General features: G+C 51.5%; 1 protein-coding gene across 2 annotated transcripts in view; it reads left to right on the top strand.

Annotated features, from left to right (window-relative positions):
- Positions 1-22,566, top strand: part of LOC111847461 (mediator complex subunit 13L) — a 60,098-nt gene extending 37,532 nt beyond the window's left edge. The window contains exons 5-31 of one of the 2 annotated variants that reach the window (XM_023818654.2): positions 3,409-3,554; positions 4,392-4,586; positions 5,313-5,477; positions 6,077-6,233; positions 6,363-6,467; positions 6,743-7,390; positions 7,484-7,700; positions 8,097-8,175; positions 8,265-8,389; positions 8,777-8,876; positions 8,993-9,210; positions 9,562-9,767; positions 10,100-11,010; positions 11,575-11,754; positions 11,892-12,115; positions 13,323-13,518; positions 13,614-13,902; positions 13,991-14,234; positions 14,338-14,526; positions 15,570-15,793; positions 16,130-16,272; positions 16,661-16,819; positions 16,936-17,100; positions 17,585-17,736; positions 18,484-18,645; positions 19,245-19,357; positions 19,883-22,566. In XM_023818654.2, the coding sequence (XP_023674422.2) occupies positions 3,409-3,554; positions 4,392-4,586; positions 5,313-5,477; positions 6,077-6,233; positions 6,363-6,467; positions 6,743-7,390; positions 7,484-7,700; positions 8,097-8,175; positions 8,265-8,389; positions 8,777-8,876; positions 8,993-9,210; positions 9,562-9,767; positions 10,100-11,010; positions 11,575-11,754; positions 11,892-12,115; positions 13,323-13,518; positions 13,614-13,902; positions 13,991-14,234; positions 14,338-14,526; positions 15,570-15,793; positions 16,130-16,272; positions 16,661-16,819; positions 16,936-17,100; positions 17,585-17,736; positions 18,484-18,645; positions 19,245-19,357; positions 19,883-20,015 (5,845 nt within the window). In that variant the 3' untranslated portion in view covers positions 20,016-22,566. Of the gene's footprint in view, positions 1-3,408; positions 3,555-4,391; positions 4,587-5,312; positions 5,478-6,076; positions 6,234-6,362; positions 6,468-6,742; positions 7,391-7,483; positions 7,701-8,096; positions 8,176-8,264; positions 8,390-8,776; positions 8,877-8,989; positions 9,211-9,561; positions 9,768-10,099; positions 11,011-11,574; positions 11,755-11,891; positions 12,116-13,322; positions 13,519-13,613; positions 13,903-13,990; positions 14,235-14,337; positions 14,527-15,569; positions 15,794-16,129; positions 16,273-16,660; positions 16,820-16,935; positions 17,101-17,584; positions 17,737-18,483; positions 18,646-19,244; positions 19,358-19,882 lie in introns of both variants that reach the window. The other variant, XM_023818653.2, reaches the window with a different exon arrangement.
- The last annotated feature ends 289 nt before the right edge of the window (positions 22,567-22,855 follow it).

Genomic DNA, 22,855 nt, shown 5'->3' with positions numbered 1-22,855 from the left:
TTTCATTAGATCACTTAGATCTGCTTTAGAAGAGCAGGGTTCACTTGTGGGCAGTGGTTTACATGAATCATCCGTTACTGGGTAGGATGGCAGCGGAGAGACATTGGAGCACCAGAGTTTAAATGGCCGGTGAGGAGCCGAGAGCCCAGGAGGTGACTGAGGAGCCATGCTGGTCTGCATCTTCAGGAGCAACACCATCGTGAAATCTCATGCTGAAGGCTTTCAAGCTGTAAATGAAAACGCTTAAGTCAACGTTGAGGGAGGCTGTTGGATAACTGACCTTAGCCTGTTGCTAAAATCCTTACCAGGATGTTGTGGTGGGGGCCCGGCGCAGGCCGTGGAGAGTCAGCCGGACCAGACACCACCGGCAATTGTGTCGGCTGGCGTGAAAATGGCCGACCTCTGCAGGGTTCCCCCTGGAGTTTGATTTCAATTCTTCACTTTTCTTTGTATTTTTGCTTCTACTAATCAAATTCTTCACTTTTTTTTCAGCATCCGTTTTTTTTAGTCACTCTATCGCCGCTTCTTAATAAATTAATCATTAAACTCACGACCGTTCAGTGCGAGGTGCACCGTTATCAGCACCTTTTGCAGCCTTAGAGAACCCGAATGCTAAAAGTCCAGGCTGTTTCGACATGATTCACTCATCTGACAGGTGCTAGCTTGGCGGGGAAATACTAAAAAAGTACATCCGGGTACAAAGCATGGGGAATCCCGTCTTCCATATTTGGAACAAGCCACACTGTGATTGGTCAACTAACGGCATGGGCGAGTCACGAGTCTACTTGATGTTGTTGTTGTTGGGAGAATCGTGAATACTGTGTAAAAATTTGCGTGCTGGCGTGCTGAAAACATGATGTATAGTATGCATTTCGGAAATAATGTTCTAATTACTATATATATAAGGTAAGCTAATACTTTCCCGGTGTTTCATAGTACCTTTGAGAGGGACTTAATGTGAAAACGCTTAATGTGGTTTAATGTACCAAAATAGCGACCAATAATCACCAAATTTCGCACACACACACCTGGTCATAAAGACTTTCACCTGACAAAAAATCAAAACCGAAATACAAGGAATATGGACTTTATTTTACGTTAAGCGTTTTCCCCTCCATTGACGCCCATTATAAGGAAAAGGCTTAATGTAACTTAAAGTACCAAGACAGCCACCAAAAATCACCAAATTTCTCACACATATATCTGGTCATAAACACTTTCACCTGTCAAAAAAATATAAACCGAAATACAAGGAATATGGACTTTATTTTACGTTAAGCGTTTTCCCCCCCTTTGACGCCCATTATAAGGAAAAGGCTTAATGTAACTTAAAGTACCAAGACAGCCAACAAAAATCACCAAATTTCTCACACATATATCTGGTCATAAACACTTTCACCTGTCAAAAAAATATAAACCGAAATACAAGGAATATGGACTTTATTCTACATTAAGCCCTACGGGTGCTACGGTTGAAAATTGGGGAAAAATGAAATTCGACTTTTCGAAAATTCAAAATTCGTCATTTGAAAATTGAATTCGCCAGAGTGACGATTTGATGCCGTTTTTCTTCGTCACCATGGGTTCCGTTTTCGTCAATGACGAGAGTGACGAGCGGCAGCGGGAAGCCTGCCTCTGACAGGCAGGAGCCCACGGCAACTGCGTTATTACCTGCAGAGGAACCTTGATCTAACTGCCCAAAGCAAATTAGAGTGTGTGACGGTTATCAGGAATGTCGCTGGGCTTCCTGGTGCTTTCGGGAGATTTCCAGTAAACTTCATGGCTGTACGAGTCCCTGCTATGCCTGAGCCCCAGCCACGGAGCTGGTCTGCTTTCTGAGGGCAGGGGCCAGGTGGACTGGGTCGGCTTGTCTGGCTCTCCGGGTCTCTCTCTCTCTCTGTCTTTCTCTCTCTGCTTCCCTCCCAGCGCTGCCTCTCATCTTCAGATGAGATCATGAGGCTCTTTCCTTCTTGTCGGATTTATTAATAATTAAAATAACAGAAAGGCAGAGATCCGTGGAGAGCAGTGTAAGTCTGCAGGCTGTATCGGTGTCAGCGCCTTGTGTAGCTTCTGTATACGTGTCTGTGTGTACGATACAGCAGTAAAAACAATTGTTTTTATTTGCAAATGTGTGCATTTCTTAAATTATTAATAGAATATGAGTGAGAGAGAAATTCAGTAGGTCGTTGTGAGCCTTTAGCCTTCACGCAGGTCTGAATAGTTGGCACAATGTCTTTTTGTGCAGTAAAAAATAGTTACATTTGCTTCGGTGTTTCTCGAGAGTCACTTATAGAGATCCAGAATATGGCTTCTTCTTGGTCAAGGAGGCTTTTGTAAACATCCCCGACTCACGAGAGCCTCAGCATATGCCGGTTACCGCAGTGATTAGAGTTAACCGATATGCTTTACCTGTGAGGCGGCTATTTTTGGGCCGCGTTCCTGCTGAAGCAGCATTGTCATTTTTGTGCGAAGGCAAAGGAAGAGGGGGGTGTGTGACACATAGGCCACTCCGGCTCCGCCGAGGTTCCATCGCTCTCTGCTACACCTCCACCGCTGACGGCAGCCACAGTGCTCTTAGGGAGATTAATTGTAGCTTTCCGAGCTGGGATAAGTGGACCAAAAAAAAATCTGAATGCCTGATACATTACATTGTGGGAAGAGAACCTGCAAAATAATCTCCGGATGGTTGATGAATTGTATTTCATGTATATAAAGACTGATTTTTAATTTGTTCTTTATACGTCATTGTCAGTTTGATTTTCCTGACTAGATACAGTAGCTAAACAAACGGTTCAACCATGAGGACTGTGACATCATTTAATCTGTGTATAAAACAGGTGGAATACGACGCATATCAAACCGGTTGTACCAATAAATCAGTAAATTACATTTTATTATAATACACATAAAGAGCTCCATAAATTATTATAATGAATGAACTCCATCTGTCATTCTGTGTTTTAAAACATGACACCCTAATTGGGGAGCCTGGAGAAAATTATTTATTTTTTTTGGCAGAAATATGCCTTTTTTACGTTGGTGAAGGATAAATTTGAATTAATCGCCTATATTTTGAATGGCAGTGCTGAATTGGCAGGGCCTCGTTTGCGTGTTTTTGTGTGACCTCTGCGTGGAACGCGTTCTCTACAGGACGCGGCTACATCCAGCGTTTAATGTCCAGGTTTCTCAACAAAGGCGCTGAGTTTGGGCAACTGTGGTCTAATCAAGATTTTCTTTTTTTTTTTTTGTGCTTGCCCGCAAAAGAGCTGTAGAAGGATGGTGCTAATTATTAAGTAATTATTGAGTATGCTAATGAATGGTTTGCCGAGCTGTTCACCTTTAGGGAAGGGCGGGGGTGTGGTGTGATGTGGTCGTAGCTGATGCATGTCTTCCCCGCCTCGTCTGCAGCGAGCACCTGTCCTGCGCCTTCACGTTCTTCCTGCATGGCGAGAGCAACGTGTGCACCAGCGTGGAGATAGCGCAGCACCAGCCCACCTACCGCATCAACGAGCAGCACATCGCCCTGGCACAGACCTCATCCTCCCCCGTGCAAGGTAGCCAAGCTCGGACCCACCAACATGTCCACCGTCTTACTGAGCATGTCTGTCTCTCTCTGTCCCTTTTCCCAATCAAGGGCAATTTTTTTAGAGGGCATAAGAGTGGCCATAATATGTAGAGAAGGGTCAAGCTTATCACTAGCCAATGATGTGTTTTGAATCGGTGAGTGACAGGGGAAGGGGCCAGTCAGTTTTCTGCTGGGGCCAGTGCTCCTGTGGCCCCGCCCGTGTTCCTAATACACTTCAGGGAGGGGACTGGGCAGGGATGGTTTAGCCCCACCCCCCCCCCATTTTAAATTGTAAACTGATTTTGTACTGTCTGCTGTAAGCTGTGGATGTTTAATGCAGAATTTCTTCAAATTAGCCATAGTTTATCACCCAACAATAAAGAAAATCAATTCTGAAAACTAACAATGTTTAATTAATTGAGTATTCCAGCGCGATCAAATTAAGCAGTTATTTTTCTGATAGTTTAAATAGTCTGAATTACTGTGGGAAGCCCCATGTGCCGGTTTTGTGGGGTTTTTTTAGATGACAGCTGTAACCTACAGTGCAGCATTTTTCAGTGTGTTTTTTTTTTTTTTAATGGAACAGGACTGTTCATAAGGCACATTTATTGCGGTCATTCAGGGTATTCTTACACACGGGACATGTGCAGGACCATATTGCGGAATAAACACCGGAGAATTACAGACTCTAAGTAGAGCAGCCAGGGATGAATGACAGGAAATAACTGAGAAACAGCACCAGGGACACACAAACATGCCTATATAACGGGTCGTGAATTGTCGAAGCGTACTTCACTGACCTCACCCCGGCCCTGCCCCCCCCCAGTGATCCTGAGCCCCTATGGACTGGCCGGCACCCTCACGGGCCAGGCGTACCGCATCCAGGAGCCCGCTGTCCGCAAGCTGATGGAGGAGTGGTCCTATTTCTACCCCATGGTGCTGCGGCGCCGGGAGCCCGAGCGCGATGACACCGACCCGGCCTTTGACCTGCACAGCCATGTGGCCGTAGAGGTCATCGTAGGTAAGGCACCTCTGAAGTCTGCCCCCCACCCGCCGTGGGGTGGGGGGGGGGCGAGGAGGGGTGACTTTGATCCACGCATCTTAATTACTGGCTCATTGACGGCGTGAAGCAGCCCAGGGTTAAGAATGATGGTGTGGGTCCCTGATCTAGCGTCTCCCGCCCCGCCCCGCCCCGCCCCGGAGTCCATGGATGCGTTTTGCCGCCTCGCAATGAGGAGGGAAGCTCGTTAAATCCCCAAGGAAGCGACATGGAGCACGTTTTAATCACCTCATTGACTTTCTGACCTCTGTTTATCGATTTGACTTAATTGAAGTCTGGGCTCTGGCATGAGGTACTTGGGGATAATTACAGTGAAAACCTTCGGTGTCTTTACTCTGGGTAAGTGGTGATTGGGTGGAGCATTGCTGAGGGTGTGGCTTCGGGGATGGCTGCCCATTGGCTGACCCTTTACCTGGGCCTGTTAATAGTGAAAGGATTTCTGTGGCCGGGGCTTGCTATAGTCATGTGTTTCCTGAGAACAGCTATCAATTGACTAGGGTCATTGGGTGTGGGAATGGGCTTTCTGCAGGTAGGGCTCTTGGTGGGAGGGGTATATTAACAAGGAAATAACCCTGAATTAGGGTCTTGGTGTCCCACATGGTCATGTGTAATATAGAGTGAGAAAAGGTGGAGTTCAGTGTTTGTGGTGTAGGAATGGCTGTGTGTAATGCATCTGTCTTCCTGCAGGTGGTGTAAGGATGATCTACCCATCAGCGTTCGTGCTCATAGCTCAGGGGGACCTGCCCGTGCAGCAGACCCCACCAGCCTCGGGGTCACAGGGGCCCATCAGGGACCCTCTGAACTGCAGCATCCCCCTGACCCCGCCCACTTCGCCAGAGCAGCCCTGTTCAGGTAGCGACCCCACCCACCTCCTCCCTCACGTACCTGCATACCTTCACACCCTAAATCTACCTATCAGCTCAGCCAACCAGTGACTCAGAAATATGAGATCATGGCCGTTGGTTACAGTTTGCAAAAATCCCCCGGAAGGGGGTGGGTTTAAGCCCCACTGGGGCCTTAACTTGACTGCGCGGCTTTAATCTGGAGTTTCAGTAAAAGAAATGCTTCTCTCGAGTATGAAACTGGTAACCACCGCCGACAAGTGTCTGATCAGCTGAAATGAGTCGGTGCGTCTCAGCCTGAACTTACTGAGCGCAATTTAAAACGAGCAGAAGTGCAACAAGTAGGCAGAGCTGGGTAAACTCCCCGCTTTCATTAATGATAAATTCATATTTTATTGGCTTTTTTTTCTGACTGAGAAACAACAACTGCTGGGATAAGCAAACCCCAAATAGTTTTAACGATTTTTATTGAAGTGCTTCTTGTGGTTTTTCCAAGTTACGGTTCATTACAGGAAACAACAGACACAGGAGTCCAAGTGAAGCTGTTTTTCTTCTCTGAATTCATGTGGAGTTTTCTCCTTTTTTTCGGTGTACCTCTGTCCATTCCAGCTGACAGCGGCTTCCAGGCATCCATCTCCAGTGTTTCCGGGCAGGAGGGCAGCATAGGCACCACGCTAAGCCCAAAGCACTCTGTGAAGAAACTGACCAATCAGGCGGTGCACCAGGCGTGGAGGGAATGCTACGTGAACCAGTCACAGGCGCACAAGTAAGTCCCTGGGTCCTGGTGAGCCAATCACATATTCCCCCAGGAATATGTCCCTCCCAGGGAGGGTGGGACATGTGACAGGAAGGCCCACTCTGCTGATCATCGATGGCCGCTGGGTTTTTTTCGCAGGTGTGGCCTTCCCAATGCCGTGCCGCAGGGAGAGGAGGCTCAGCACTGCACGCCGCCGTGGGATTTCGTCAACCCGAGTGAGAGGATGTCGTGTAGCTGCTCGAGGTATGACCAACGGCAATCAAAACCACCATTATGGGGAAAAAAGTTAATTAATTTGAAATAAAAATCATGCAGCTCAACTGGCCTGATGGTGGTCAGGTGGGGTAACGCTGTATTTTTGGGGAGATTCTCAAGCACTCGCAGCACCTCAGCGCTTGCGTACGATCTCTTCCATTTTTATTCTTTCAGCAGCCGATTCGAAATGTGGGGAATGTAGGGAGCCTCTTGCGACTGCTGGCCGACTTTATAGTTTTTTTATTAACAATCTCCCCTTGAAGGTTGAAGCAGCAGCAGAAGCAGCGGCAGGTGACCGCGGGGAGTGCCGGCGCCCAGCCAAGCTCCAGCCGCCTCCCCCAGGCCGGCGTGGCCCCGCCTCCTCCCCCGGCTCCCAAGCACAAGGCATCCGACAAGCCAGAGAGGCAGGACAAGCAACCCAAGCGGCCGGTGGTGACCCCCTTCCACCATCGGCTGCCCGCTGGCCAGGAGGCCTGCCTGGAACAGGACTCCACTGGAGGCCCGCCGCTAGCCCTGCCGGCCGTCGATCCCCCCCTGGACCCCCTGCCCGGCTGCAAGTACCCCAAGCCGCTGCCGGACAGCGCCAAGGCACCCGAGTCGCTGCTGCACTCTCCGGTGTCACCCCTGCCCCCCACGCTGAGCCCTCACCCGCGCATGCAGGACCCTGGAGCGCCAGACCCCCCTGATGGCATTACTCCATGCCCAGAAGCAGCCCCCACCCCCGGGCTGCTGGAACACAGCGATACGGCGCTGTACGTGGCCCCGCTGGGGCACCGGGAGCCAGGCGGGGGCTGGTGGCGGGGCTATAAGACACCTAATGCCGAAAACCATGAATTCCGGGCTCCGGAGCTGCCCCCGGACCGGCTGGAGGGCAAGCTGGAACCCACCAGTGAGGGGGCTGCTTTGAAGAGGTAAGAACCCCCACCCCAAACACGTGCCTAAGTGTGCCGATGACACATGTGCGCTCTCCTGATGACCCAACCCCCCCCCCCCCCCCCCGACAGACTTTTCACCCAGACGCACTGCAGCTTCAAGGTGTGTGAGGAGCGCGTACGGGAGCACATCCGTGCCCTGGGCCACCTGCCCCCGCCGCTGGGCCCCGAGGCCGCCACCGAGCCCCGCGACGACCCCTACGACTTCAAGGACGGCGATGTGGAATACAGCTTCCCCACCTCCAAGAGGCTCAAGGGACAGGAGCGTGACCCGGCCCGCAAGATGAAGGTAGCGGCCCCGTCACCCGCAGGCGTCCGCGTCCCGATTGGCTCGCCGGCCGCGGATATAGGCTCGCGCCATATGTCGGCCGTCAGAGCCGAGCGTGACATTTTAACGGAGGCTTTCTGAGCATATTTATTATGCTAATGAGGCCGCGCAGAACGAGGCGACGCAGCGTAAACATCTGCTGTCTGTAACCCCGTGCGGGAAGTCTTCATTAGCATGCGGTCATTAGCATGTTCGCGTGTCCGCCGTGCGCGTGCAGGCACTTCTGTCGGTCCCGGGCAGGGTGTCCAGGAGCTACTAAAATCTGTGCGGGGTTCACTAACAGACGGGCTGGTTTGTTTAGTGGATTTCTTTGGTGTTTGAGCGCGCAACCTCAACCTTCCTCTTCCTGTCCTGCAGGGGGATGAGGTGCTGGGTAATGGTGCTGTCCCTGATGGGAAGGATGCCATGTCCATCTTCAGCTCCGCCCCTAAATCTGGTGAGGCATTCCTCCACTCACCTGGTGGCCTCCCGGCAGAAGTGATGGCGGTGCCGTTTCCTGAGGGGTGTTTTTTGCGTGTCGTCTAGATGAATCGCAGCAGGATGACGCAGCGGCCAAAGCCAACCCGCCTCTGACCAGGGAGACGGACCTCGTCGTCCTCATCTCGGACCTGGAGAACATCTTCGACAACTCCGATGAGGAAGAGCTCGGGGTGAGACGCCAGCTCACAGCGGTGTGAATATCTTGGTGCTTGCACTCACGCTGCACTGTCATTGCCTTCGTTGTTGCCAGTAGGTAGCTGTACTTAAGCTTAAAGGTTATTGCTTTTGCTCTAGAGACAGGTACTTAGGCTGAAGTGTCTTGTTGAATAAACCTCTTCATAATTGGATGATATTTAGAATTTCAAGCTGTGTATGTTTCATTGTATGAAAAAATTCAGCCGCCTGCAATTAATTAATTAGCAAGCCACTGGAAGTGCTCTTCCTGATTTCATTAGTCATTTTCAGACAGCTTAAAGGCCCAAGGTTGGCCGTATGTGGTCCGCTCTGAAGATTAGCTCTCATTTATAAGCTGTGTGTGTGATGCCCTTTTCTCTCAGAACGCCTACCCCACCCAGCAGTCAGCAAAGGCGCCCCCTGCAGGAGTGGAGGACCGGCCCCTGGGGAAGGACGCGAGGGTCGCGGTGCCATATCCGTCAAGTGAGCTGACGCAGCCGCTCGCATACGTGCGTGCGATGCAGGTGCGAAGCGACCAATGAATAACCTCGTGTTCCACCATGTCCCGCCCTCCCCCTGTCCTTCTATCCATTCAGCAGTCGCAGATCTGCAGCGCATGTTTCCCACGCCACCCTCCCTCGAGCAGCACCCTGCCTTCTCTCCCATCATGACCTATCGGGACACGCCCAGCCAGGAGCCCCCTGCCCCCACTGCCGGCCTGGAGCACCCCACAGGGCCGATGCCTGCTACCCAGTTAACAGACTTCAGGATGGAGCTGGAGGAGGGGCTGGCCAGCCCCAGGCCAGAGGACATTAAGGTTGGGTGGTGGGGGTGGGCCCCAATTCAGGGTGGGGGCGGTGAAACCACAGGCATCTCTAGACAGGAGAAATCACACCCAGATATTTGCCCCTCAGAGCCAGATTCCTGTGCAACATGAAGGTTTACAGCAGCACTTATAGATGTGCACCTGCAAGATACTGGTTACTGGTTTACATCACAGGCTTTTCCTGTTGACCAGTCCAGCCCTGCTCTTGAGTTGCCCAGTAAAAAATTAATCTTTATAACTCATCGGGAAACTTGCGTAGTTTTCCATTAACTGTAACTCTTGATTTGCGTGCCTACTGCCCAAAATGGGGTCTCATCCTCTCTCTGGTTCTCTGTTGTGCAGGATTTCTCGTTTGTGTACCGCGTGCCCACCGTCCAACCCCTGCCAGGCTGCTCTATGTTCGCCCCCCTCCGCACCCTCCCCAGCCAGTGCCTGCCACCCCTCAAGATCCCAGAGAACTGCTACTACCGACCCTCCTGGGCCCTCCCACCCAAGATGGAGCACCTGGCCCTCCCCCTGCAGGTCCCATACAGCCGAGACGGATATGTGTGAGTATCATGGTGGGCCGCAATTCCCCTGAACACCCACCAGGGGGCAGAATGGGCAGAGACCATTTTTGGCAACACAACGTGTTATGTCCAGACCGATTTGCTAGCGCTTAAAAATCCGAAAAGAGGGGTGATTCTTAAAACAAATTGCGTGTCCCTCCTTGTTGCGAGAGGTGCGGTACGAGAAAAAAACCTAGTTTGTGAGGGACGCCTGCCAATAACTGCTTAACGTGGTCGATAGCTGGCAGATGTGTGTTTGGAGGCAGGAGCCTGATTCCCGGCGCGGTGATGGAGCTCTGAGCCTCCCCCCCCCGCCCCCGTCTGTTTTCCAGGAACGTTCCGAGCGTCAACAGCATGCTGGAGCAGGACTACGCTCAGGCAAGCGCCTGCCCCGCCTTCCTGGGTGGCGGCGGTGGGGTGCTGCCTTCCCCTGCCACGCCGCGGTTCTCGGTGCCCACACCACGCACCCCCCGCACCCCCCGCGGCATGGGCACGGCCAGCGGCCAGGGCTCAGTGAAGCAGGAGGGCACGGAGCTGAGCTCTCCGGCCTCCACGCCTTCCACCAGCCGGCCGCTGAGCTCGGTGGAGCCTCTGGCGCCTCCCTCACTACCGGAGGCGCACAGTCTCTACGCCGTACTGCTGCTGTCCGACTCGGTGCTCAACGTCTTCAAGGACCGCAACTTTGACAGCTGCTGCATCTGCGCCTGCAACATGAACGTCAAAGGCGCTGACGTGGGCCTCTACATCCCCGACTCAACCCGCGAGGACCAGTATCGCTGCATGTGCGGATTCAGCGCCATCGTCAACCGCCGGCTAGCCCACGGAACCGGGCTCTTCCTGGAGGACGAGCTCGATATCTTCGGCCGCGGCTCCGAGGTGGGCCGGGCCGCCGAGCGCAGGCTAGCACTGTGCCGCCGGACGCCACCCATCAGCGACCCGGCCGCCCGCCGGCCCCAGGATGCCCCCACCTCGCTGCTGGTGCTCTTGCAGGAGCAGTGCTCGGGCCCCATCGTCTCCCTCGCCTCCCTGCACCTGCCCCCCGCCTGCTCCTGCCGCAGCCGCAAGGAGCCGCTGCTGCAGAGCTGGGCGGCGGACAAGTTGTGGGCAGACGGCGGCGACGCGTGTACCGAGTGCTACAACGCGCTGGTACAGGGCCTGCAGTACGTGGACAACCCAGCAGGGGGCAAAGTGGACTCGGCCATCGTCAGGAGCACCTGCCTGCACCCTTGGCCCCACAACTGCTGTAAGGCCACCCACTGGGGAAGGGGGGGGTCGCCCTTTTGGGGATGTAATATTTTTACATTTACATTTTATTTAAGTTCATTTAACGTACATTTTTGAGAAAGCGGGGTCCTGGAGCAGTTGGGTGTTAAGGGCCTTGCTGAAGGGCCCAACCATGAAATCACTCTGCTGAAACTGCGACCTTCCAATTTTAGTGTTCTAAAAATATTCAGTTCCTATTGCAGGGCCAGCTACACATTGTTGATTTCTATGGTTTTGAGTGTTATCACTGAAGTATTCTGGGTAATCGCCTTCTAGTGGGTTCAACAGCAGCGCCCTCCGTCATCCCCAAGTTCAGTTCACCATTCTACACGGTCTCTTCTACTAATGTGCTGGATCGACCGCCCCCCCCCCCCTCCCCCCCAATGCCCCTGCCGGCTTAGGAAGAGCATTTTAAGTACCTCTGTGGAATACTTAATGCCGGCGTTGACCTTGCAGCGACGCATCTTTGATCGGTGGCGTGGCGAGCGGTCTGTGACGGCCCCTGTGTGTGTATGTGTGTGTGTCTCACCCCCCCCCCCCGCAGTGCTCGACATCAGCATGCTGTCCTCCCAGGACGTGGTGCGCATGCTGCTCTCCCTGCAGCCCTTCCTGCAGGACGCCATCCAGAAGAAGCGGACGGGCAGGACCTGGGACAACATCCAGCACGTGCAGGGCCCCCTCACCTGGCAGCAGTTCCACAAGATGGCCGGCCGCGGCTCTTACGGTGAGCCGGCCCCAGGCGTCCCAGACTCAGGCTATGCTTGAGGATCGGCCCGAGGCCGGGGCCCGTCCCTAGGGCGCCCCGAGCCGTCTGACCATCCTCGGCACGCTTCTCTTCATTAAACTGCTGTCCCCCCCCAGGCTCGGAGGAGTCCCCGGAGCCGCTGCCCATCCCAACGCTTCTGCTGGGCCACGACCGCGACTTTCTGGCTCTGTCGCCGCTGGCGCTGCCTTTCTGGGAGAAGCTGCTGCTGGAGCCGTACGGCGCCCCCCGGGACGTGGTCTTCCTGGTGCTGTGCCCCGACACTGAGGCCCTGCAGGCCGGCGCCGTGGTCTTCTTCAAGGAGCTCAGCGCCGTGTACGAGGTCAGCGTCCCGACACACGAGCCGCAGGGTTTAGGGGGGCCGGGGGGAGTGTTTGGGTGTAATGAATGAATGTTGCATTTAAATAGCGCTTTTCAAGACACCTAAATGGGGAGCTACTTCAACCACCACCCACTGCGTAACCCCCACCTGGATGATGTGACGGCAGCCATTCTGCACCAGTACGCTCACTGACGCAGCAGCTAAGGTGGTGAAGGGGCAGGAGAGGATTCACCAGTTAGATATAGGGGATGATGGGGAGGGCAGATTTGAAATGGCCACAGTGGGCAGTTTTAAGAAGGACATCAGGGTACCAGGGATCTTTTAAGGCCTCAGAGACTCAGGACCTCAGTTTTGCGTCTCATCCGAAGGATGGCACCATTTTTACAGCAGTGTCCCCATCACAGACTGCAGGATGGGCTTGTTAGCCACACCAAAACCAGTTTTCCCAATTGGTCTCCCATTGGACTCCCCTGCTTAGCTTCAGATGATTTACCTGGTCTGAACTGCAGGTGGCGTGGCAGCTGACAAAAGTCTGGAAAGTCTAATTGTAACTATTTTTGCTTGCTGCCTTCTTATGTATGATTTATTATCTTAAAAATGTGTGATCGGTGGGCATTTTCTAACCTTCGGTGTCAACAAAGCCTGTGATTGGGTGGGACAGACTCGGTGCCTGTGATTGGGTGGGACAGACTCTGTGCCTGTGATTGGGTGGGACAGACTCGGTGCCTGTGATTGGGTGGGACAGACTCTGTGCCTGTGATTGGGTGGGACAGACTCGGTGCCTGTGATTGGGTGGGACAGACTCGGTGCCTGTGATTGGGTGGGACAGACTCTGTGCCTGTGATTGGGTGGGACAGACTCTGTGCCTGTGATTGGGGGGGACAGACTCGGTGCCTGTGATTGGGTGGGACAGACTCGGTGCCTGTGATTGGGTAGGACAGACTCGGTGCCTGTGATTGGGTGGGACAGACTCGGTGCCTGTGATTGGGTGGGACAGACTCTGTGCCTGTGGTTGGGTAGGACAGACTCGGTGGCTGTGGTAGTGCCAAGGTGGGTTTGTCATATCATGGAGGCATGCCTGACCTCTGATACACATGATAACAGGTGAAACTTCCAGAAATGTGCTCGTATGGATATCACTGTGAGCTCGTACACCTGTCGGTGCCATATCATCCTCATTGCCCCCCCTGTCTCCCTGTCCCCTTAGACCTGCCGCCTGGGCAAGCACCGCCCCCTGGCGAGGGTGTCGCGGGACGGCATCGTGCGCGTGGGCTCTCTGAGCCCCCAGGTGCTGGCAGAAGAGTCCGCAGAGCAGTGGTTCACCGAGCCCTGGGCCGGCCAGCAGCAGGATGGCAACATCACCAAGCTGAAGTTGTATGCCCACGCGTGCCGACAGCAGCTGGGTGAGATGCAGCCGTCCTCCCCCCCCCCATCCTCCACCCCGTGTTTGAGGAGCCCGGCCTGGGCCCCTAACCGCCTCCCTGTGCCTCTCTTCCAGCCCCCCAGCTGGCCGCTCTCTCCCTGGACAGCAGTCTCCTCTTACCTCCCAGACCTCAGACTCCTCCCACTCCCGCCACTCCCGCCTCCCAGCCCACCCCCTCGGGCCAGCCCGGCCCCACCCCCGGGGCACCGGATGGCTCTGGCTCCTCCTCGGGCACCGACGGGGCCCCGACACCAGCAGGGGCGACTCCCGGGCAGCCGGCCGCAGCAGAAACGGCGCCGGGCGACGCCCAGGAGACCAAAAATGGGCAGAATGTACCTCCAGGGGCGGCGGACGGTGCAGACAGGTGAGGGCCGCCCACCGCCTACGTGAATGTGAGACTTATCGGAGAGCGTGGTGAAATCACTGTGATCCCCCCCCCCCCACCCCTGCAGCTCTGCCGAGAGGGAGCGCATTGGCGTCCCCACTGTGGCGGAGTCGGCTGATGGCCACGCCCACCCACCCGCCATCGTGCTGTACCTGGTGAACCCCTTCCTGTGTGGGGGCGGAGGCGGTGGCGGAGGGCGGGCCGACGGGGAGGCGGAGCCCGATGGCGTGTGGCTGCTGGGCTTGCTGCGCTGCTACGCCGAGATGGTGCGCGAGCTGCCTGAAAGCCTGCAGGCGGCGCTAGTGCTCCAGGTATATTGCATGTACAGCCCCACCTGCATGCAGTCTGCCGTGTGCATACGGCTATGGCCCTCTTGTACTGTGCTCAGTTTTGTGGGCTCCACATCGCCCCCAGGTGGTGCCCTGTCAGTATCTGCTGCGCCCGGCCAGCGGGGAAAGCCCCCTCTACCTGCAGCACCTCCGCTCCCTAGCCTTCTCCACCTACTCCCAGTGCCGGCGCCTCCTTCCCATGCAGACGCACATCAAATCCCTGACGGGCTTCGGACCCGCCTCCGCCGTCAACGGGGTGCTGAGAAACCCGGAGGTATGACCCGGGCCGGCCCCGCGTGTGCACACTGGTACCGTGTATGCTCACATATGCACAGATTTAAATATACGTAGGTGCAGAATACACGCCGGGGGAAATTCTAGGATTTTTTAAGGTGGGGGGCACAAGAGGGGCCACAATTCATACAGAGGGGCCAACCTTATCATTAGTCAGTGATATGTATTTTGAATTGGTCAGTACCAGGGGAGGGGGGAATCTAGGAGCCAATCAACTTTCACCAGTGTCCCAGTGGCCCCGCCCCTGTATACACCCATGACAGACCCACTGATAAATATACCGAACGCACACTGAAATGTGTGCACATCCACACAAACGCTGTGCGCCTTAACATTATCGTCAGCTTTTGCTGAGATTCACTTCACCTGAAAGAGGCTTCAGCTAAAACAATCTGAACTTCTGCCCAAAAGTGTGTAGGTGCCAGTCTTTGCAGAGGTTTATACAGCTGGGCTGCTTCAATAAAAATAAATAAACAAAAGAAGAAAAAAAAACAAAAGCACTGTGTAACTGACTTTACGTATCTGATGTGAAGTAAAAATACAGCATTATCTGTAAGAACAAACAGTACGTTTTCTGAGTTGGGTTGCAGCTGCGTGTTAAATCATCCGACGCCCCCACAATAGTGTCCTGGCATCACAAAAACGTACATCAGATGCCGCCTTAATCAGCACTATCTGCTGGTCATTTGATTTAGTGATGCAGTGCATTCTGGGCCCTAAAATCCACCCAGTTCTGGTCTCTGTGGCATTATGCTTTAAAACTGGTGCATTGATTTCATTGTGATAATTGTTTAATCGTGTTGCATGGGGCGATGATTAGTGCATCCATCTGTTGACGTTATTTTGGTTAAACACAGGTGTGCTGGACAGTAGGAGGCCTCTTCCTTTGGATATTCCACAACTTAAAATGCACTTTTCACAACTCCCTTGACGGTATCTGTTGAAATCTGATTGGGTGAAATAGAAGTCTATTAGGCAATGAAATGTGGCAACGCTCTTTCTCTCTCTCTCATTCGCTCACAGCACCCCAGTCCCATGCAGCTCTATTCCCCGCCCTTCATCCTGGGCCCCACACGCAGCAAGCAGCCGGAGTCCGGCGAGGCCTGGGCCGAGGGGGCCACTCGATACGGCGTGCTCTTCGTGGGCTACTGCTTGTCCCATGACCAGCGCTGGATCCTGGTGTCCTGCACCGACCAGCAGGGGGAGCTGCTGGAAACCTGCATCATTAACGTTGACATGCCCAACAGGTACCTGTGGAGGAGATGCTGGCTATTTGCTCAGAATAAGCAGATAAAACACGCCTCGAGTTTTAGCTAATGTCAGCGAAATTGGCGAGGAGGCACTGAGGAAGCAGTAAGGCAGCCTTTTGTTAAAGTGTCAATAAGCTCTGTTACAAACATTGTGAACTAGAGTTGCTAAACCATGCTGACTGTAGACCTTACACGTCCCTAGACTATTTTTGTCTGGAAAAAAGCTTATTAAGGTCCCATAAAATTCAAAGTACAAAAAGGTGCGATAAGTCTCCCTCTCCCCGCTCACACTTCTGTTTCCGTGCTCCTGCGCTATTTCTGCCTGCCCCTTAGGGCGCGAAAGTCCAAGGTCTCCCCCAGAAAAATTGGGCTGCAGAAAGTGTGGGAGTGGTGCATTGGAATCATCCAGATGACCTCATTACCCTGGAGGATTGTGATTGGCCGGCTGGGACGCCTGGGCCATGGAGAGCTGAAGGGTACGCCCTTTCCATACGACACATTTCTGTATGACCAGTTTATTGATTTTTATTTATTTTTTTTGTGTTTCCCCCAGTAATGCTGCTATCAAGTATATTTCTAAATGTACTTTTATTACAAGTACTCAACCTCAATAAAGCTGTTATGTACACTCTCACATACATATATTTGTATGAAAAGCATATATTTTAGTTATATTAATAGCTACTTTTCCAGATCTCTGAGGTATGGAGTATTTTTCCTTTGCGTGTTTTAGAAGATAAAACCTTTTGAAGTTTACCGATTCCCGTTTTTTTAAGTGTTTAATTAGTTGCGGGAGCCATCAGGGTGTACCCCCCCCCCTCCCCCCCATGGTTCCTCACATGCCCCCCCCCTCCCCCCCCCCAGACTGGAGCATGCTCCTGGGCGAGCACTCCCTGCAGTCCATCAGCCACCAGCTACGGGAGGCGTGCCGCATGTGCGGGATCTCCTCCACCGATTCACCCTCCATCCTCAGCGCCTGTCTGGTTGCCATGGAGCCCCAGGGTTCCTTCGTGGTGATGCCAGGTGAGGCTGCGACGCCGTACCGACTCCATGGGCCCGACGGTGCCGTGCTGCGGGTGTCACAGCCCAATGTAACCTGCCCGCATCTTGGGGTCGCCTCCCCCCCTCCATCTCTGCAGATGCTGTCACCATGGGTTCCGTCTTTGGCCGCAGCACGGCGCTCAATCTCCAGACCTCCCAGCTCAACACCCCCCAGGATGCCTCCTGCACCCACATCCTGGTCTTCCCCACCTCAGCCACGACCCAGGTGGCCCCAGGCACCTACCCCACAGAAGACAACCCCGGTACGCAGGCCCTCCCTTTCCAGCTTTTTGGCGCCCCCTATTGGCTGCACCCACTAATTCTGTCCCACCTGGGCTCCCATCAGAAACACTTGAATGCCAGTTATCTTCATTTTAAATTAATTCCGGGATGTACCTGTGACAGTGAGAATATGTTTTAATTTTTTGACCTATTTAAAATGACTGATTTATTAATCATAATGGTGTTTTCTCATTTGATACCTTTATGCATGGGAAATTTTTTCGGTTACTGGAGATTTTTCTTAAAAACAATTTGTAATTAAAATTTCTTGTAATTTATATTTGCTTTATTGTGCAGTACCAGATTCCACAGGCAGATGGCGCTGTTGTCAGTGTGCCTTTTGCAAATTGCTTTACCTTAAATGTAAAGGATGGGTTGGATGCCAAAGGCCCCGCCGTGAAGGCTGAGGCCTGCTCTCAATGCGTGGCGTCATGTGACCCCGGTGTGACCGCTTGCCGCCTCCAGACCTGTTCGACCTGCCCTTCCCCGACGAGCTGGAAAACGACATTGGGCACGACATGATGCTGATCACGAATCTGCACCCCTCCCCGAACACCTCCCCCGTACCCTCCCCGGGCTCCCCCTGTGGTGCGGGACCTCACTTTCAGCACAACCGAGTAAGTCGGACCGGGAGCCGGGGCTGAGCCCAAAAATAGAAAGACCCTCTGCAGTGGCTGCCTCTTTGTTAAAAACTGACACGTAATCCCAGTGTTGTACCATATTCTTCTGAGACTGAACTGGGAATGTGACCTCAAGCTGCTGATTTTATTTATGAATCGCCTCTTTCCTGCACAGCTGAATAAAAGGGGCTGAGTGCTGTCCACTTCTCTCTCATTTTACACCTTGATGCTTAAGCACAGTAATCAATACCATGCTGAATGATCATATTGTTAAGCTGTAATTTTTCACTCGGTGGCAAGCAATAACTCACAAGTTTGGGGATTGTGACGGTCATACGAGAGGCTGCCATATTGTGTTGGTCACTGCATGCTTGTTTGTCATTTATATAAATTAACTTTGTATGTTGTCTGTCTTCCACCAAAAATTTCCTGTAGCAGGGCCCTTCAAAAAAGGCCCTCGATTTCAAATCCTGGCCTTGTTTTCACTTCTCCTAGGTAGTTAGTGTAATAATTGCTGATTCTGATTGGCCACAGAGGCTTCACACCTGGCTCACAGGTACAGGAAAATCAGCCGGAGTCGGCCCTTGAGGACTGTGATTTGAATAGCCCTGACGTATAGCATATCACTGCCACTGCCAGCAACTGCCCCTGCTGGTCTCACTCCTCTTGTGTGTCTGTCTTTATTCCCAGTCCACACTTAGTGCCCCACGAATAAAGCTAATTCTGATCCATGTGCTTCCACAGAGCCAGGGTGAGAGGCTACTCTCCAGGGAGGCGCCAGAGGAACTGAAGCAGCAGCCGCTGGCCCTGGGCTACTACGTCTCCACCGCCCGGGCCGAGGACCTGCCACACTGGTTCTGGGCCTCCTGTCCGCAGGCTCAGAACCAGTGTCCGCTCTTCCTCAAGGTGAGGACCCCCTGCATCTTGCTTTAGTGTAGCTGGAGGTCAACAAAGTTTGGTTCTCAACTAAGTAAACAAAAGTGTACTTGAGAAAAAGACTGTTAGTGTAGTTTGTTTACTTTCATCGCGGTTCTCTTTAGCTACCTACATTTGCATTGTAAATCTTCCATCTCTCCTGAAAAGTTATTTTAAAATTAAAGGACAGACAGGGAGTAATTATGTTAATTCTCAGCATTTATCCCACTGCCTTTGCGTTTGCCCCTTACCCGTGGCTCCGCACGGACCGTTTGCTCTGTTGACATGACCCCAGCTTCTGAAGGCGCCAGCTTCATTTGCTTTTGTTCTCCATAATGTTTGTTGTTCTTCCGTTTCTGGAGAGGTTGTGCTGGGGTTAAGTTTCTGTGGGTGTTTTCTTACAAACAGGCGCAAGAATAAATTAGCATAATTCGCTCAGCATTAACTGCGCTAGCTTTGACGGTACCGTTGACGGTGGCATAAAGCCGCCGTCTCTTTACGTAGGTGTACTCGTGACCCCGGTGAGAAGCGTTCCTCATAGCTTGACTATCGGTCTTTTCAAAAGCTTCCTTTGTGTCCCGCCCACCCAGGCTTCCCTGCACCATCACATCTCGATCGCCCAAACGGACGAGCTCCTCCCCAACAAGACGTCCCAAAGGAGCCCTCATCCATTGGACTCGAAGACCACCTCAGATGTGCTCAGGTACTCCGTCTCATCGCAGACCGCTCCAAGCCGAAGTTTGTCCTGCCGCTTTTCAGCAGTAGACCCTGCTCTCTGAGTCGACCCTGTCTCATCGCACCAGGCCTTCGAGTCTGTTTTCTCCTTAGAAAAATGACATTAGCACTTCTTCTGCTGTGACTTGTTGCCAGGAGACCGGCGACGGTAAATGCGGCAGACCCTCGAATGTCCTGTCCGAGTTGCTTTTCTTGGTGCAGTTTTTGCTTCCTGAGGCAGAGAGGTAGCTAATGAAGTGGAGGCACAGCGGGAAGCCTGGTGATTAAGGGTGTAAACAGGGGCCTCTGGTGTCGGCGGTCGTCGTCGCCGAGATGCACGCTTCATTTGAATTGCCCCAATTAAATATCCAGTTATACATGGGAGTGAAACGCTGAATGTTTTGGAAGAAAACTATGGCAATAAATTAATTTTGGTTGATTTTTGTATTTTACCAATATAATTGTATTAAATCTACATCTTGATCCCCCCTCCCCTTGCTACCATTTGTTCTAGGTTTGTGTTGGAGCAGTACAATGCCCTCTCCTGGCTGACCTGCAGTCCTGCAACCCAAGACCGTCGTTCTTGCCTGCCTGTGCATCTGGCTGTCCTCACACAGATGTACAATGCCATACTTAACCTGTTGTAGACCTAAACTGCGGATGGCATCCCTGAGACTTGTCCTTCTTGGGCTGAGCGTAGAGGATGTCTGGAGATGCATATCTTTCGCCTTGTCCCACAACTTGGAAACACAGGAAGATGCAAGTCGTTCTGTGCCCCATTTCGGACGCCGCTGGAGAGATACTCAGGGAGACGGTGGCTTGCATCTTGCTTCTGGGTCTTGTGCCAGAACGCCCTTGTACAGAAAGGCTGGCGTCAGTAGAATGTAGAGATACTCACTGACGATCGGGCCGCCAAGAAATGGGCGCAGAATCATTAATAATCTTCAGAGGTGGTGGCCGTTGGTGATGTGCCTTCAGAGGAAACCGGGAGCTGTTCCCTGAAGACGCTGAAACTCAAGAGAGAGTGTTTGGTTGGCCAAACCAGGCACGTGTCTGATGCCATCGGACGGACCTGCCGTCGGCTTGGTACATGTGGTGTGTTGGGCAGGTAGAGGAAGCAGGGGACGATATGTTGTCTTGTCCGTGCGGTGGTCTAGGCAGAGAGAGGGAACGGGGATCCCCCCCCCCCCCCCAACGCCACACTGGAAATCCAGTGTATCTCTTGGACCAGAGGCAGATGAGGCCAGTGCGACCCCCTTACCACAACTTCCCCCCCTTCCTCCCTGGGTACAGTTATACCAGCATTAAGGACCAAAGCCTGTAGAATCCGCACCAGTCATCTCTCCATCTTCCTCTGGCTCATCAGTCCCAAGGAGGCGAACCCAGAGTTTTGGCCGTCTCCACGGAGCTGCGCCGCTCCTTCCCTTCAGCCACACGACTTCCTCTTTGTATTTTATCGTACCAAGTTTGTCTTGCAGTCCTTTGCTAACGTGCTACTAACAGCATCCATGCCAACATTGCGCCGGAGGACGAAGAGCTCAGTCTCCTCTGAGGATAAACATTCGACAAAGGCACTTTCCCTCCCTACGCCCCTAAGTGACTGTTTTACTCTTATACATGCAAATGCGATGGACTGATTTTTTTTGAGAAATGAACCCAAAAATAAAAAAAAAAAATTATGTAACTGTGTATATTGTAAAACTGACATTTACAAAGAATTGAAATTATTTTAATAATTAAAGCAAAAAAAATTGAAATTAAAAAAAATCAAGGCCTCCAAATTTAATTAAAGCAGCTTTGCAATCAGTAAATATTTTGGAAAAAATTTGAGAAGTTGGTCAAATGCCATATATACAGGTCATTGTATATATAGCGCCTAGTAATATAAATGCATACAGTATATGTTAGGGCTAAACACTGGGGGCAATCAGCTATTTGATTTAATTTAATTTGTTTTTTTGTTTTATTTTACACACTCTTCAGGGAACTTTTGCCTAAACATTCAGCAGAAACATGCACCGTCGACGACATTCTCCGCATATTTCATTCGACTCGGTGATGCCACATTTCACACAGCCTACATCGCTGGGTAGTACCCTCTGTTTGAGTTGGCTGCTACTTCTTCACTGCAACAGTTTTCAGTGTATATAAAACATATTTTATTTTCATTATTTGACCGGAGCTCTTCCGCACAGTCATTATCGGCTGAATTGTCATTAGCTAATTCATGCTTAGCCCTAATATATACATATATATATACAGTGTATACCTCCCTTAATCAGCCACATGAGGGGGGAAGTCTGTTCCTAGAATTCTCATGAAAAAATCAAGAAATATACATCTGTTATCAAAGATATTGCATTTTAGCAGAGGTGGATAGTTCTGGTCCTGAAAGTAAAAATCCAGACCAAGATTTTGTGTCAACCAACCAGTTGAGTATAGTCATAGTGACTGAGTACACAACTGTTTGGTTGAAACAAAATCTTGTTCTGAATTTTTACTTGCTGGACCTGAACTATCTTCCTCTGCATTTTAGTGTCCTATACTTTTTTATTCTTATGGTTACTATCAAGAAATGTTGTCTTTTAGCCTTTTTTTATTTAATGATTTAAGTTAAGGAACTAAATAATGCAGATATATTTATGATTTTTTTCTGCAAAATAAACTTGAAATAGGCAATAGATATAAAAGTATGCATTTGAGCATTAAAATGTATTGTATGTTTAACTAATATGCATTATTTTAGTGGTGGTTTTAAAAGTTGTAAATCAAACCATTGACCTTTTCACCTGTTTCCCCTCCTCTTCCTCCTCCCTTGAATAGCCCCCGCTTATTTGTATAACCCCTCGCATGTTTGTACACATACCCATTTGAGCTACATTTTTGGAAACTCTGAAAAGCTGTATATTTCATGCTGGTTTGATTTATTTTATCATATGTGATTCCTATGAAGCATTTTCGCAGTGGACTTTTTAAAAAAAAAATCAAAAAAAATTCTGTCAAGTGCTGGGCTGAGGATTGGTGGCCTCATTCAGTGTACTGCAGCGAGAGTACACTAAAGGAAAAAGACGTCACGTTTGCAAATTTGATACTTATGTTATCATTTTGAATATCAATATCAGTCAGATCTATCTTGGGGAAAAGAACTGTATCTTTTACACTCTTTTTTAGTAAATTATTAAATTATCGAAAAATCGACGCACTTCGTTTGAAGTCCTTGCCTTAATTTCTGTTACGATTCGCTTTAAATGTGGTCGTTTTGTGTGTGTGACGGATTTGCCATCAGAAGTGACAGCTGTGCAGTTTTTTTTTTTCAGGGACTGAAAAGGCTGAAAGAGTGCTCTCCCCCCGGAAACACTGAGGGGGTTCCCTGTCACCTGGTCTGTGTCACCGTGGTACCTTAATGACGCAGTCACAACGGCTGCGTAACCCAGAGCCCATTAGCTAAACTAACCCACAGAATACTGCACTAGCTGGACACATAGCA

The sequence above is a fragment of the Paramormyrops kingsleyae genome, chromosome 7 (genome assembly GCF_048594095.1).
Source record: "Paramormyrops kingsleyae isolate MSU_618 chromosome 7, PKINGS_0.4, whole genome shotgun sequence".
NCBI lineage: Eukaryota > Metazoa > Chordata > Actinopteri > Osteoglossiformes > Mormyridae > Paramormyrops > Paramormyrops kingsleyae.
This window is presented reverse-complemented; position numbering and strand designations above follow the sequence as displayed.